We start from the raw sequence: 16,906 nt of genomic DNA on the forward strand, positions 1-16,906 counted from the left end.
CATGTCTTGGCGAGACATCCGTTTCCTGACTCACTGCTGTTCCCCGGGCCTCGCACGCTTCGGCCAGGAATAAGTCGGTCAGGAAGGCTCTGCAGCGGCCATGGAATTTAAAGATACTGGGAAAGCACCTGTAGAACAGGAGGTAGCAATTCATCGAATCAGAATCATCTTGACAAGTCGCAATGTGAAGTCGCTTGAAAAAGTCTGTGCAGATCTGATCAGAGGTGCTAAGGAAAAGAACCTAAAAGTGAAAGGACCTGTCCGCATGCCCACCAAGATTCTGTGAATCACCACAAGGAAAACACCATGTGGTGAAGGTTCCAAGACCTGGGATCGTTTCCAGATGTGCATTCACAAGCGTCTCATTGACTTGCACAGTCCTTCGGAGATTGTCAAGAAGATAATTTCTATCAGTATTGAGGCTGGAGTAGAAGTTGAGGTTAGCATTGCTGATGCCTAAATGATTGTCATCTGCTTCAAAAAAAAGTTAATATCAACTTTAAAAAAAACACAGAACAACAGCATCTGGGGGGGGGGGGGATGCCCCAAACTGGGTAGCAGTGTTGTACAGAGGAAGCAACCAACAAAACAGGAGTTGGAAGTTGTAAAGGAGCAAAGTTGATGGGAGATTATTGAGATTGTCTGAGGTTCTTAAGAATGGGGAAAGCATGGGTATGCTGCCTATATACAGTGGGGAGGATACAGAGGGAACACCTAAGTAGAAAATGAGGCTGTGTGGTGGTGTAAGGGCTGACTAGAGAAGTTTGTTCCAAAATGTCAGACCTAAATTCCTTAAGGGTAGTTCCAGATGGGTGTTTATCATGGGATGAGCTGGTCCATTAGGGAGTCACCTACCTGCTATCGTACATGTTCCTCCTCCTTAATCTCTAGGGTTGCCATTGTTCAAACAGTGAAAATCTGGACAGAAAAGCTGCTGAGCCTTTTTGGCAAGGTTGTTGAGCTTTAAATAGCAAAATCGCAAAAGAATTGCAGTTTTTGAGCTATTTTTATGGGAAAACAGCACTGCTTACATGGGCTAACAAATATCTGGATTTTCCTGGAAAATTCCGGACATATGGCAACCCTGTTAGCCTCAGTGTTGCACTAGTTGAACTCAGAAGGGAGGAGACAGCTAAAATCCATTAACTCTGCCTGCTGTTGCCTCTAGCACCCCCTACTGTTGGGCTCCCAATGGGGACCAGCCACCACTGAGAACGGGGTGCTCTTTGTGCATTTTTTAAAGCAGCATCTACATGACATTGTTGGCATCAAAATACCAGCCCCCATTTCCCCCATTTAATCAGGATTTACCTTTTCTAACTTGAAGAACAAACCTGTTTCCAATAACCTGTTTGAGATAGTTGAGCAAGTAGATTTCAATGCTGAATCCCTGTCTGGAGGCAGCCTAAATCGCATTTAATGTTAAAGCACATTTATTATAATTATAGTATTGCTTTATTTGTAATTTTTTTATGACAGCTTGAAAGTGCCTTTCTGGGAGGTTAAAGGTGCCTTTTTGAGTTTATTCCTCACCTTTGAAAATTCCTTTAAAGAAGCACTAGGAGAGTGTCAGTCTCCCTTTGGCAGCAATGAATTAGACATTGATCTAAACTGTGACTACATGCACACCATGCATTTCATGCACATTCAAAGCACTGTTTTCCCTTCTCAAAGGATCATGGGAAGTGTAGTTTGTTAAGGGTGCTGGGAATTGGAGCCCTTTGGGGGTAAAGTACTGTTCCCAGGATTCTTTTGTGTGTGTGTGTGTGTTTTAATGTACAGTGTGTATGCATCCTGTGTTTTAGGCAGAATGAAAAAGAGTAAAGTACAAAGATGAATTTTTTTACCCACAATCACATCCAACAGACAGTGAAAGAATGTATTTTTAGAATCGGGGGCAGGTATCAGTGGGAGCTCTTAACTTGTAGCCTGGACTTCATTTCAACAGAGATTGATGAATCACTTTACATACTTTTCTTCAGATTGTTTTATAAAGTGGGAGTGGTTCCAGGGGCGTGCATGGGATTTTTATCTGCTCCTAACACAGAATCCTCAGTAAACAATATATGTGGAAATTGCTGGAGTGGGACTCAGAGACTTCATCCTGCACCATGAGAATGGATCAGGGACAGAACGGAGACGAAGACAGTAAGTAAACAAAGTCACGCTGTTCAGCATGCCTTGCAAAAGCAGGCAATTTGTCTGAAAGCATGCTTTGTTCTGGGAAGTCGTTCTTCAAAATCAGCGGCTGTACACACTGTACATTTAAAGCTCCCCCACAAGAATCTTGGGAATTGTAGTTTGCTAAGCATGCTGGGAACTGTAGCTCGGTTAGGGGTAAACTACAGGTCCCAGGGTTCTCTGGAGAATGGGGAAATTTGTTTTTGATGTATGGTGTGTTCATAGCCTTAGACTCGGCTTTGAAGTACAGTGTGTGGCTTGTGGTAAATAAATGCAAGTTTTCTAGTACAACCTGATGAAAAGTTGGCTAGTTGCAATTTCTTTCAGAAATGGGAGAGCAGGTAGAATAATATTGATATCTGGTTGAAAGCCTGGTGCATGATTTCCCTGGATTTCTATTTGAGTTGGAGCCATTCATTGACTTTTCACTATCCTTTGAATTCTGCCTTGCGGTTGCTTTGCACTTTCTGACAGCAAGAGTCCATAGAAGGCAATTTGGGCTTAACGGTCATTTCTCTAACCCATAAGGGAATGATGTGTAATTAACAGAAGCATCATCTAAAGCTACCTCCTGCTCTTGTTTTGCAGAAGGTCGTCAAATAGCCCTTTACAAGGAGGCTTAATAACCAAATCCCATTGCTAGTAAATGAATGCACTGGTTATTTTGATGCTGACATTAAATGGTTGTTTAAGAAAGAGTTGGTATTTCTATCCAAGGGGGTGTCATTCAGCAGCTTCATACATATAGTTAAGATCTAGTTGAGAACTTGGTTTAAAGGCTTCATTTTCCTCTGCTTCGGAGGCTTTTTCTGAGAAAGAAACAAAAGAAAGCAATTTCCTAGTGTACTTAAAGAAGTATAAATGCCTTATTCCATTCAATTTAAAACTGATCTCTCTTCTAAGGGGAATCTTGTTTCATCTTGTCCCTTTACACATCTATGAATACATAAAAGACCATGTTTACCGGTACTCTGCCCTGGTAAAAAGACTGACTGTGTTTTGTCTCCTGGGATATAGTACGGGTCCCCATTTTGTTAGTGTAAATTATTAAAGTGGCCAACCCAAAGGTTTTAATCCCTCCCATGGGATTCCAGAATTCAAATCTCTGAGTGGGAACTGGCAGATTCGTCGTGATACCAGTGTCCAAGCATTATACAGTTGTACCTCGGGTTACATACGTTTCAGGTTACATATGCTTCAGGTTACAGACTCCACTAACCCAGAAATAGTGCTTCAGGTTAATAATTTTGCTTCAGGATGAGAACAGAAATCGGGCTCCGGCGGCACGACAGCAGCGGGAGGCCCCATTAGCTAAAGTGGTGCTTCAGGTTAAGAACAGTTTCAGGTTAAGAATGGACCTCCGGAATGAATTAAGTACTTAACCTGAGGTACCACTGTATATAGACAGAAAGTGCCAATTTCCTTCCTTCCTTCTTCTCCCTCTGAAACTATTCAGGTGAGGAGGGCTCTAAAAACCCACTAAAAAATAGTGGTTCGTCTAGTGCTGGACTATGACTGGAGAGACCAAAGGTCAAATCCCCACTCAGCCATGAAATTCCCTGGATGACTTTGGGTCAGTCACTGTGGGTTGCACCCAACATTAGTTCTACACAGAGTAGGTCCACTGAAATAATTTGGGCCCATTAATATCAGTGGACCTACTCAACTAGCACTGGCTACAAGCCTATGTCTAACCTACCACACAGGGTAATTGCAAAAATACAATTAGGGAGGCCCATCGTACGCCATCTTGAAATGCTTCAAGGGAAGGCAGGAATGAATGTAGTAAAGAAATAGCCAATTGCTGCTATTCTCTAATGAGCACAAACAGATCAATGGTGGTATTGAGCATTATATTAAACACTCTTAAATATACCAGTAACAAGAGAATAGACCTCTCTTATGGTCTGTTAGGAAAATAACCTACTTTAAAAACCGGTGCCGGACAGACTGTTGCAGAGTAAATTAAGCACACAAGAGTGTCCCTGTTTTCATCTCTGAAATGTTGGAGAATATGAAAGTGGATGTGCAATTTGGGGCTGAGCTGTATTTGTCAAAGATGATCCATCACGGACACAGAAAAGCTATTGCAAGATTACAGTTATTACAGATCAAATCAGTAGTCCTAAGTGGGAAATGGGGAGGTATTTTTCTTGCAGAAAAGAAATGGCTGGCGTGACCTGAATATTATAGATCGGGACAATTTATGTGATTTGCCTTTTTACATGCAGCACCTAGAAAATAAATGGCCTTAATCTTCTGTGGTAGTGCACAAGATTGCAATGGCTACACATGCACGGTTTTGTTCCCTGAGCTGTTTCTTCTTCCAGAAACAAGCTGCTTTTTAAAAACTAGAAGGGTATAATTAATGGCAGCTCAGGGATTTGCAAAGGGTGGGGGAAATACTGTGAAGACGTGCCTCATGCATATTGCTGAATTATATGGGCAATGTGCTTGAAATACTTGTTTACAGGGGGATATGATTATGATTTTATTTATAACTAAAGTTCGCCCCATTCCTTAAATGCAGGAAGATGTATGGAACAAACCCTGAAAATTCGACAAAGCATCTACAGAATAGATGATATTGGGGGCATTTTCTGAATCGCTCTGAGATGCCTTCTTCTCCATCTTTGAGTCTGCTCAAACACCCACATGCAGGCAATTCAGCAGGCAGATTACCTTAGTTTCTGATTGTTCCTGGTAACTCACTGGTCCTGTTTTCCTAGAGTGTGCCATTTGGTAAGATGCTGAGAATGTCTTATAAACATTGTGAATGAGAAGCAACATATTGAATATCTTAAGTTTTCAGCTCTTTCCCCCGTTCTCTAGAGGGGCATATGATGCTGCCACACTGCTGCAGCTCTTCCATCCCATTCCCCCCAAATAGCCACTCATCCATGCAACAAATGTTGCCAAACTGCTAGACTTGCAATTGTTTTAGAATAAGTTCAACTGGATCCATACTGCTACAATTTTTAAAGACAGACAGACACACACACACACCGTTTCATATAAACAAGCAGAAAAGAGCATTCAGCAACATGTATGCTTTAGGCAATATGCCATTTCACTCCTTTATTTTTCACTATTTATTCATTATTGCACCTCTATCCCACCCTTTTCTCCCAGGAGCTCAAGGTGGTATACTTGGTTATCCACCTACCATTTAATCCCCACAACGACTCTGTTAGGCAGGTTAGCCTGAGAGGCAGTGACTGGCCCAAGGTCACCCAGGTGAACTCCTTGGCCAAGTGGGGATCTGAACCCAGGTCCTAGTCCAACCCTGTAACCACTATACCACACAGACTCCTTGATTGTTATGGGCCTGAAGCTGGGTTCACATGTACCTCTGTCGCACATAACATCATTTCTTTATTTTTTGCTCTGGATGCCTTATAACGATAATGAAGGGGGCAGTTTTCATTGGCATGCATAACGGCCCAACAACTCTCAATATCTACATGTGTTTCACCCAGAGTTAATGGAACTGAACCCTTTATTTCTATGGGTTTTGACAGAGGTATCACACAACTGCGGTCAAATGCATATTATGAATAGATGTGAATACACCCTTTTCCATTGTCCAAGCACACCCAACTTCTTTGTTCCACTAACCTAGAACAAGGAGGCTGTATTTACACACTATTGTGACTTCCAACTGGATTGCTATAGCAACAGGTCTGTCTGCAAGTTGCAGACTACAAACAAGAACTATTTATAACTGTGTTATTTCTGGTTATTTACTATATCATTATTTTCAGGGCCGATATCTGGCACACATGAACATATTCTTCCTTCTAAGTTGACCTTTACTATGGCATTTACAAACTATACAGTGGTACCTCAGGTTAAGTACTTACCGTATTTTTCGCTCTATAAGACGCACCAGACCATAAGACGCATCTAGTTTTTGGAGGAGGAAGACAAGAAAAAATATATTCTGAATCTCAGAAGCCAGAACAACAAGAGGGATCACTGCTCAGCGAAAGCAGCAATCCCTTTTGCTATTCTGGCTTCTGGGATAGCTGTGCAGCCTGCAGTCGCTCCATAAGACGCACGCACATTTCCCCTTACTTTTTAGGAGTGAAAAAGTGAGTCTATAGAGCAAAAAATACGGTAATTCGTTCCGTAGGTCCGTTCTTAACCTGAAACTGTTCTTAACCTGAAGCGCCACTTTAGCTAATGGGGCCTCCTGCTGCTGCCGCGCCGCCGGAGCACGATTTCTATTCTTATCCTGAAGCAAAGTTCTTAACCTGAAGCACTATATCTGGGTTAGCAGAGTCTGTAACCTGAAGCGTATGTAACCTGAAGCATATGTAACCCAAGGTACCATTGTAGTTCACTTTCAAGGCAAGCTGGACAGATTTGTGAGCATTGTTATACAACCAGCTTCAAACCAGTAGTTAAAGACCATAGAAGGAGGGGAGGGGAGGCTTAAAGAAAAATAACAACTTGAGTTCATCTTCTTTTGCTTAAATGTCGGAAATGGCACCCACTAAACCTGGCGATAATGAAGATTAGGGCTGCAAAGCTGGCTCGCTGATAGTAAATCAGGCCTGGATAGTGTGGTTTTAGCATTCATGGACTGTTATCATAAAATCATAGAATTGTAGAGTTGTAAGGGTCCATGCGTGTCATCTAGTCCAACCCGCTGCAATGCAGGAACCTTCCAGCCAATGTAGGGCTCCAACCAATGACCCTGAAATTAAGTGTCTCACGTTCTACAACTTCTCTATGCAGTTTTAATGTTGTTTTCTTCTCCAATTTTGATCACTCTACAGACCCTTCAGGGCTGAATAATGGGTTATTTAGTTAACTAACACACACACACACAGCTAAATGTTAGAAATATCAAAGCGGTGTACAAAATACAGATACGCAACATAATATAATAAAATCGATCTAAAACACAGCACCATCAGCTTACATCCACAGTGGTTGTCAGTAGGGTAGATCAGTAAAATTAATCAAACACTGGGAGGGGTGGCGGTGGGTTGACATTTAGCATGCACGGTAAATAGGAAACTGTCAGCACATGCCTAATTTCCAGGGGGAAAGTGTTGTTGCTGTTGTTGTTGTTGTTAATTGAATTTGTTAGTTGCTTTATCCTGCCCAACCCAACCAAACTGACACCCCCCGCCCCCAGATACATTAAAACTAATAGGGGAGGAATACATCCCGCCACTGATAGTTAAAAGGCTTTGTTATAAAGGAAAGTATTTACCTGGTGCCTGAAGACATATAATGATGGCACCAGGCAAGCCTCCCTGGGGAGGTAAAGGGTAAAGGGGACCCCTGACCATTAGGTCCAGTCGTGACCGACTCTGGGGTTGCAGCGCTCATCTTGCTTTATTGACCGAGGGAGCCAGCGTACAGCTTCCGGGTCATGTGGCCAGCATGACTAAGCCGCTTCTGACGAACCAGAGCAGCGCACGGAAACGCCGTTTACCTTCCTGCTGGAGCGGTAACTATGTATCTACTTACACTTTTACGTGCTTTCAAGCTGCTAGGTTGGCAGGAGCAGGGACCGAGCAACGGGAGCTCACCGTGTCGCGGGGATTTGAACCACCGACCTTCTGATTGGCAAGTCCTAGGCTCTGTGGTTTAACCCACAGCGCCACCCGCGTCCCTTCCCTGGGGAGAGCATTCCGCAAATGGGAAACCACTGCAGAAAGGCCCTTGCATGAACAGGTGTTGTGAGCCTGAGTACCAATGACTGAAAGATCACTCATGATTGACAACGCCGTATGGTTCAAATTAGGCCACAACTTTATTTATTACAGATGTTAAGGGCTTGGCATAGGCATTGGGTTGTAACTGATATGGTTTGCTGAATGGTAGACCAAGGGGTCGAAACAGTGCCAAGGAGGTCCTATGACATACATCAAATAGGTGCCACTATGCCAGGATCGCCGGCTCAAGAAGTGCTATGGCCCTTGCCCTTGCCCAGGTGTCTGGATAGAAGCACCTCCTCCAAGGTCCCTTTAAGAGGATACCCCATTCCCTTGGAGGGGCAGGCAGAGGCTTACAACCTTCTCTCCAACCAGAACTAAGGCTTATACCCAATGCCTTACCTGCCACACGAGCCGGTCCAAATTCTGGCTCGCCACCAATCTACTCACAAGCAACATGTCAAATCGGCCAGGATATCCATAAGCCAAACATCATTCTCAGGTGCACAGAATATGACCTGTTGGTTTTGTAAAGCCACGTTCCTTTGGAGGTAACCTTTGTGTTACCACCCTCTGGACTTCCCATGGAAGGGGCACATGAAGAAGAGCCTCAGATGATGATTGCAGAGTCTGGGGTGGTTCATATGGGGAGAGCCTGTCTTGGAGGTATTGTGGTCCTGAGCCGCTGAAGGCTTTTGAGAAAACTTGTGCCACCACACTAAAGATGGATGGCAGGACTATGAAGCACCACCAGGAGAACCTCATCAGAGAACTATGGCAGTCAAATGGCTATGGAGGGGAGAGGTGGCTTCTCAGTTAAATTTCTGTATAGACTCCAGCTTGACCATTTCCACCAAAGAGCTCATAAATCTTGGGTATGTGTGGGATAGTACAACGGTCCCTTGATGAGCATTTGACAGGCCACAGTTCATAACTAGGGACATTCAGTACCAATACTGCTGAAGTAGCGCAGGCCTTTTCTAAACAGATTCTGGAAACAAGATAGGCTACTAGCTCCCTCTTGCCCTGCTGGACTCAGAAAACCTGGAAGCAGTTCTGAGTCCACATTTTTTTTTTTTTTAAAGCAAGGGAAAAATTGAATTGATTAAAGGTTTTGGGTTCTTTTTTTTAAGCTATCAAAAACTCCTGCAGCATAACTTGTGTTCTGCAGCCTAGTGCAAGTGTAGCTATTGCAGTTCCCTCCAGATGTTGATGGACTCCATCAGCTGCAGTCAACATGGGCAAGGGGTGATGGGTGATGGTGTCAAAAGGTACCACTGGTCTAGTGAGATCATCTGTGATAAGGGAAGCTAGAAATTGCTTGTGTCCGGATCAATTCTTTTTTTGCCCTCTACCTCTAGACCACAGTATTGTATTAAAGCAAGAGAAATGGACTGGTGTATCATCTTAATTATTTTTTTGTACGTAGAAGAATAGAGAGATTATTTTTGTCCTAGTGAATAATTGTGAATGCTTTCAGCAGAAAGGTCCACTTTATCAAATTGATGAATGATGTCATCAAGTCACTTTCCCCAGTGTTAGAATTGTACATTGTTAGCAAGTGGCATTTCCTGGAGCTTCTGCATGTATATATATTTTCTTGTATGGACCTTCAAAATGGCACAAAGCACTCTAGTGTGATGGTTACTGAGTGCATTGTTTCTGCATTAGGAATCATGAGCACCTATTGTTACAGCTCAGCAAAGGGCATATTTTTAGAAGAGCACATGACTCAAAGAAACATCTGGTGCCCTAAGATTACTTGCAGGCAATTCTAAACTCTTGCATTAAAAAGGCAATGACTGTTGCTAAAAAATAAAGTCTGAGACCATAGAATTCAGAACATATGATTATACAAAAAAGAAACCCAAAATACATGATAATTTGACTAAATATTCCACTCATATTTATGTCTAAAACAGCTACCCTGGAACTGGAATCAGAGCCTGAAAGTCCTTTAGCATCTCCTGCAGATCTGTTAGAGCCACTGGGTCATTATGAGTGGACTTTCCGAGATCTTGGTAAGTATGCATTGACAAAATGGCCCCCCTAGAAAAATATTGTTAAGTCGCTCTAAAATATTGTAAGCCACTTTGAGCTGCAGTGGCAAAAAATGCGACTAGTAAATTAAATAAATAAGCAAATAAACAAACAATAGAATCTCAGCCTAAAGACTTTGGGGATGGATTCAGACTTGCCCTCTTGCAAATGGAGGCTCCTTCCATTCATGAAAGGGAGGGTCCCACTGAAGGAAAGGCAGGGCAACCTTCCGCTGTTCCTAAATGTCCCCCAATCCTCTGGAGCAGGTTTTCAGGGGATCCTAAGTTTTGCAATGCAGAATCAGCAGCAACTATCTGCTCCCTCAAACAGAGAAGAGTTCTCCCTAGAACTAGTCTGGATCCAACCCAATCGATGCATTACTGCCAAAGAACAATACGTTATACAGTGGTACCTCGGGCTAAGTACTTAATTCGTTCCGGAGGTCCGTTCTTAACCTGAAACTGTTCTTAACCTGAAGCACCACTTTAGCTAATGGGGCATCCTGCTGCTGCCGCGCCGCCGGAGCACAATTTCTGTTCTCACCCTGAAGCAAAGTTCTTAACCTGAGGTACTATTTCTGGGTTAGCGGAGTCTGTAACCTGAAGTGTCTGTAACCTGAGGTACCACTGTAATGCAATGCAAGTTTCCACTTGCTACTGTGGAATGTCTTGGGCTGGCACTGAATGATGGAAGTACCCAAGGCTGCCTCCATAGCACATCTGTAACCATGGCCAATAGAACTCACCTAGCTGAGAATCTGTGCAGAAAGCCCTTTCACTGACTATCAGCCGTAAGAACTAGAGAAAGGTGGGATTCCATTTTCAGACAGAATATATATTTGACAGATAGATGCTGCATGTTAATTACAACAGTTAAAAATGTGTATCAAGGTCTGTTCATATGTTTCCCTGGTTCATTTAGTTGCCAATGGCCAGAAGATAGAAAGCAGAATGATGAGAATAATAATAATAATAATAATAATAATAATAATAATAATAATTCAGTCGTTTAGTTGTGTCCGACTCTTTGTAACCCCAAGGACCAGAGCACGCCAGGCACTTCTGTCTTCCACTGCCTCCTACAGCTTGGTCAAATTCATGCTGGTAGTTTCGAGAACACTATCCAACCATCATGTCCTCTGTCGTCTCCTTCTCCTTGTGCCCTCCATCTTTCCCAACATCAGGGTCTTTTCCAGGGAGTCTTCTCTTCTTATGAGGTGGCCAAAGTATTGGAGCCTCAGCTTCAGGATCTGTCCTTCCAGTGAGCACTCAGGGCTGATTTCCTTAAGAATGGATACGTTTGATCTTCTTGCAGTCCATGGGACACTTCTTCTTCTTCTTCTTCTTCTTCTTCTTCTTCTTCTTCTTCTTCTTCTTCTTCTCATCAGCTCTATGGGGGATTTTCCTTAGCTTTCAGGTTTTCACTGTTATCCCACCCCACCCGCTTTGACAGCACCAGGAAATCATTGACGATGAAGACTAATTATTCTTTAAATTCTCCCATCTAGGCAGAAAAAAATTAGTTCCGCCTCCAGAGGTAATGCAAAAGTTTAGTGAACAGAGAAACAACCCAGTGTTTCTGCAGTGCAGGTAAGAAATGTTTGTTTATTTTCCTTGTATTGGAAAGCTAGCACTGGTATGAATCACACCCCATGCCCTGCAAAAAAGGTGCAAGTACCCACAGACTGAATCTCCTGAGCCTATAGGATTGTGCCAAGCAAAAATTCTTTGGTGGCTGGTGCCTATTGAGATGGTTAGGGCAGAAGACTGGCCGGCCAACAGTAGCTAGAGTCATAAAATCATAGAATCGTATATTTGGAAGGGACCCCAAGGGTCAACTAGTCCAAACCCCTGCAATGCAAAGGCAATTACAGGTTTTCCTTGTTTCATTCCCACCCTCTAAACTGCTGATCTCTAACAGGATGAAGTAGAAGCTAAGCAGGAGGAAGTTGACAGCCAGGGCCACCCCTAGGCTAGTTGTAATAAAAAAGGGGGGGCAGGCATTTGGGATGCTGGCTTAAGGCAGACTGAGGTTAGTGGGGCGGCACCCAATTTGCCCTAATGGACCACAGTGGGCATGTTTGCACCAGGAACTTGCTACTCCATAGAGTCAGCCACTCCTCTCCCCCAGCCACTACATTAAGCCCATGCTGTTTGCCTCTAGTCATTTTGTTCCAGGCAGCAATGGTCAGGTGGTTCGTGTGATGGCCCTGTTTTGAGCAAAGTGCACAGAACCAGCTGCTGAGAATGGATGGGGCTTTCAAAACTCCATCGTTAGGATCCATTTGCCTCTACATAAAAGGAGCAAGATTATACGTCTCTGTGTGTTTCAGAGGTTTTGCGCTGCCTGTAATCTTTAGAACGGGGCTGTCGAGAAAAGGCATATCAATATAATTTGACAGAGATAAGAAAACTGCAACCAGCCTAGAGCACAAGAATATTAGATAAGAACAGGCATGTTATTTAATAATTTGTTTTGGTTAACTTGAGGCTGGCAGCGATTTTTATTCCCCACCCATTCATTATTGTGTTATGGACACTGAGAGAGCCCTGACGGCAACGTCATAGAGGCCGTGTATCGCACCAAGAGATGTGATTGCCATTCACTTCTTCATTCCATGTTTGCATTTTTGGAGCTCCTGAACGACTGCTACGGGTATTAAATTCATTTATGTATGGTTTAGAAACGAGTGTGTGCTGTGCCGTTAATCCACAGGATCCCAAGAATGACAGATGACATGGCCAGAAATGCGCTCTTCAGCTTTGTCAATTCCAAATGTTGCTATGGCAACAGAGCTGCAGGAGAGCTTGTCATTCAGGAACTGAAGCCGCAAACATTGTACAGGGTGAGTATCCCCAGATGCGCTTCCAACAGGTGTAAATTAGACAAGAGTTAGGGAAGGGAAGTGGCTTGATGCAGATAGTTAAGCACTCCAATCCGTCTGATTGATTTCAGTGGGACTTTAGCAGCATCTCATAGCTAAAAATATTTACCAGGCACATGCTCTCCACTGAGGTCTCTTCCCTTTAATCTTCAGTGTGCAGGTTATTCAGTCTGCATTTGCTCAGAGGCATGCTTCCAGGAGCAGAGGGTGGGGCAGGGTGTTGTTTACCTTACCTCCTGGCAGCAGAATTGCTTCTGCTTGTCAGCAATGGGAGTGGGAGGGGCAAGGCGGTGGGGAAGTCTGTGCTGTGCAAATGCACCAGCAGGAACAACATGCTGGCTCCAGTGATGTGTTTGCACAGCTCCAGCCACCCTTGGCACTCTCCCTCTTGGTAAGCAGGAGCAATTCTGCTGCTGGGAGGCCAGGTAAGCACTGCTGCCCCACCCTGCCCCCACTGCTGCAACCCTCTTAATTATTATTTCATATACCTGAGGGCCAGGACTGGCCCAAGGCATTTTGGCACCTGAGGCGAGCCACAAAATGGTGCCCCTCACCCTGTGTCAGTGTTGGAGTCAGATGTAAAGGTAAAGATAAAGGGACCCCTGACCATTAGGTCCAGTTGTAACTGACTCTGGGGTTGCGGCGCTCATCTCACTTTATTGGCCGAGGGAGCCGGCGTACAGCTTCTGGGTCATGTGGCCAGCATGACTAAGCCGCTTCTGGAGAACCAGAGCAGTGCACGGAAACACTGTTTATCTTCCTGCCAGAGCGGTACCTATTTATCTACTTGCACTTTGACGTGCTTTCGAACTGCTAGGTTGGCAGGAGCAGGGACCGAGCAACGCGAGCTCACCCCGTTGTGGAGATTCACACCGCTGACCTTCCGATCAGCAGGCCTTAGGCTCTCTGGTTTAACCCACAGCACCACCCGCGTCCCTAGGGAGTCAGTTGTAGGTCAGCAATAAAACAATAAATCAACCAAGGCCAGTGACTCTTTATTCAAGGAAACAAATTGCAGCTCTGGCCTAGTGGTCTCAGCAACCCTTTCCTGGAGCTCTTGCCCTGATGAAGCAGTTGCGAGGGCTGAAAGTCCCCACCTTTCTAGTGCTGACTAGGACTCTTCCTCTCCAAGCTGCGTCTGGGCACAACCACCCTCTGCTCTGGCCTTTTCATTTCTCAGTGTGTTCTAGAATACCAAGGGGAAGGGGAGCTGGATGCAGCAGGAGGGGAGACTCCCTGGCTTCTTCTGCAGCAGGCCTCTCCACCTCTTGGCCCCACTCCCTCCAGCCCCCGCTGCTACCTCTGAGTCTGAACCGTGCTCTGCCACAGCCTCTTCCTGCTCACTAAGTCCTGTTACCTCTTCAGCTTCCGACACACCCTCCTCCCAGTCTGCTCCCTCTTCTCCCTCTGACCACTCATCATCGTCCCACCATGAATCCTCTGGCTCTGAGCCTTCTTCCCCTGGAGGTTCCCCAGCTGGTGCCTCCCACCATTCCTCTGCATCCAGCCAGTCCATGACCCCCCACCAGGGAAGGAGAGGGGAGTGAAGATTTACATCAGGAACAAGGGGGGAAATAAAGATCAACATTGGGAACAGGATTTGGGAGAAGACCAGCAGTGCCTCCTATTCACTGAGAGGCCACTGTGGAGGAAACATTAGGGTGGCGGGGGGAGGCTGTGAAGGAGGTGGTAGATGTGGCCTTCAAGGAGCTGCAGCTGTCTCTAGCACTGTGGCAGGTGACGCATTCCTTGCCGACTGGATCTGCCACTCGGTGGATCCTGCTGCTGAGGCAGTCACCTCATTTTGCCTCATGGGTGGGCCACTCTTGCCGAGACCTAAGTCTCATAAAAACTGGTTTATGTACATGAGTCTTGGTGACCAGTGGCACAAACTGAACATACCAAATTTGGTTTGTGAGAGGCTGAGATTAGTTTATTGTTGTGAGATGGCTATGAATATGAGGAACAGGAGGGCAATGATGCAGAGATATGATGAAATTTGCTCCTTGTTCAATTACTTTCAGGAGTTGTGGGATGGCATGGCAGGCCACTGGTCCATCACAGACTACCACCTCAAAATGTCCCCAGACAACTCTACTTGCTGAGCAGGGCTTAAAGTGAACAAAATATTTCCTATTTACTTTCAGTGATAATTACAGTTTCTAGTAATTGCATTTAATTACAATATTTATTTCTCCACAGTATCGGCTGGAAACCTTTACTGAAACAAGATTATGTGAATGGACTTTTGAGCCTTATACCAGTGAGTAATTTTCATGAATAGTGAATCATCCATTTTGATTGCAGTTGTGTCATTGTAATCCAATGTAATTTGTCACCTAATTATGCTTTGTACAGAGCCCTAAAAATCTAGCTTCATTTTACTTACAACCATTCTGTCATAACTGGTAGTGAGCACACAGCCACGTGGATGGCTGATTCCCTGTAACACCTGTCCATGAAATCAGAATAATTTGTTCACACTTTAAATGAACCTACCACACCCACAGAATCAATATATGAATCAAAACAACTTTTCCTTCAAAATCCACACTTCTCAAACATTTGTAATGTAATTCTCCAGTAAAAGAATGTGCACAGAAATGTGCATAATAGAGAAAAAATGAAAATAACATACAAAATGCATGCAATTAAGGGAGAATTCCTTGCAGAAAAATACACACACTAGGCTGTGGTTTTTCAACGTGATGCCCATGGGTATCATGGGGCCTGCAAAGGGCTTCAGTGGTACCCTCAAGCTTGGGAGGCAGACTCAGGGATTTCTTTTCTTTTTTCTTTTTAAAAAGGAAGTCCTAGAAATAAAGCTATGAAGCAAAATATGCAATTATCCTTCTAAGTGATTTCTGGAAATAAGTGAGCCTGGTTGCTTCTACCTGTCAGTGTTTTCAGCCAATGGGCGAAGTCAGAGCTGTCATTGATAAGTGAGGTGTGTGAACACCAGGCAACAGGAACCCCTGGGTTCCTAAAGAGCTTATGTTTTCCTCTTCCCTTTGCGTGTTCAGACCTTTAAACCTTCTCCTCAAATAAATTCAGACAAGACTCAAATTTTGGTTTGGTTTTTGGCAGAGTTTAGGCCACAACTTTATTGATTACAGCAAGTGAGTGGTTGCATAGGCTCTGGTTCGACTAGCTCCCTGCACCCTTGTAGGCAGCGCTGACCCAGGGCACCAGCATAGGTCAGCCAAGGGTGAACACCTGGATAAGCGGAAAGTCGGGAACAGGCTATGTCCACCAATCAAATGTCCCCCTGGACTCAGGCACGGGCACAACCCCCTCTCAGGGGTTGACCAAACCATTGAGTCCCTGGATTCCTTTAACAGAATACCCTTCACATAGGGTGGCGAGAGTGTTCCCCCATCCCTATCACCTGAACCAGAGCCTATCCGCAACCTTACAAGTTGTGGTGATTTGCTACGTGGCAGGTGAAACCCAAATGGCAACAGCCAATCAGCCAAGTGGGGAAATTCCTCCCGTGCCCCAGTCCCAACGACAGACGACACAAGACGGCATAGCAAGGTCAAAAGCAACAAGCCCTGAAAGTAGGGAGAGGTGGGCGGGTGTTCCGATGCACAAACCGAAAGAGGAAGCTCTGGGTCCCTTAATCCGTTTAGGCTGAGTCCCACTGGCCTGATTAAACCCAGCATCAAGGGACCTTCCAACTGGGTGCTGTGGCTATCCAAACGTACCCACCCACAGCACAGGGTTTGGTTGCCAGGTCTCACCACAACACGTGCTCTCTTTTAGGGAGGACCCAATTTAGTGCACTTTTCCTGCATCTGTCTTGCTTTCTAGTAGTCCTTGGAATTTCCATACTTCACCTTTCCATTCTTCCTAGCAACCAGGATGTGTTTTTTTTCCTGTGAAGGGTTCATCTGAGATCAGGTACTCCCTAAAATTTATTGTTTGCAGAATAAGTGGGAAGTGAATGTTAAGCAATCCCCTCCCCCAATGGCAAATGCAAAACATGATAACTTTGCAGAGAAGCTTATACAGTGGTACCTCGGGTTACAAACGCTTCGGGTTACGAACTCCGCTAACCCAGAAGTAGTTGCTCCAGATTGCAAACTTTGCCCCAGGATGGTGGCGCTGCGGCAGCCGGAGGCCT

At 44.7% G+C, this 16,906-nt stretch overlaps 1 protein-coding gene and 1 pseudogene across 5 annotated transcripts in view; both read left to right on the top strand.

Annotated features, from left to right (window-relative positions):
- On the top strand, positions 1–479 carry LOC310840267 (small ribosomal subunit protein uS10 pseudogene; annotated as a pseudogene). The gene has a single exon. The product of its transcript is annotated as a small ribosomal subunit protein uS10 pseudogene (transcript).
- A 1,274-nt stretch (positions 480–1,753) lies between these two features.
- The window catches only part of SSUH2 (ssu-2 homolog), a 44,260-nt gene continuing 29,107 nt past the window's right edge, over positions 1,754–16,906 (top strand). For all 4 annotated transcript variants that reach the window (XR_014560619.1, XR_014560620.1, XR_014560621.1 and 1 more), the window contains exons 1-5: positions 1,754–2,148; positions 9,779–9,877; positions 11,404–11,485; positions 12,612–12,741; positions 14,983–15,043. Coding sequence is in view for 1 of the 4 variants with exons in the window: in XM_083724937.1 (XP_083581063.1) it covers positions 2,067–2,148; positions 9,779–9,877; positions 11,404–11,485; positions 12,612–12,741; positions 14,983–15,043 (454 nt within the window). In the remaining 3 variants the exon portion in view is untranslated. The remainder of the gene's footprint in view (positions 2,149–9,778; positions 9,878–11,403; positions 11,486–12,611; positions 12,742–14,982; positions 15,044–16,906) is intronic.

This window comes from Podarcis gaigeae, assembly GCF_964106915.1.
Source record: "Podarcis gaigeae genome assembly, chromosome: 2".
NCBI lineage: Eukaryota > Metazoa > Chordata > Lepidosauria > Squamata > Lacertidae > Podarcis > Podarcis gaigeae.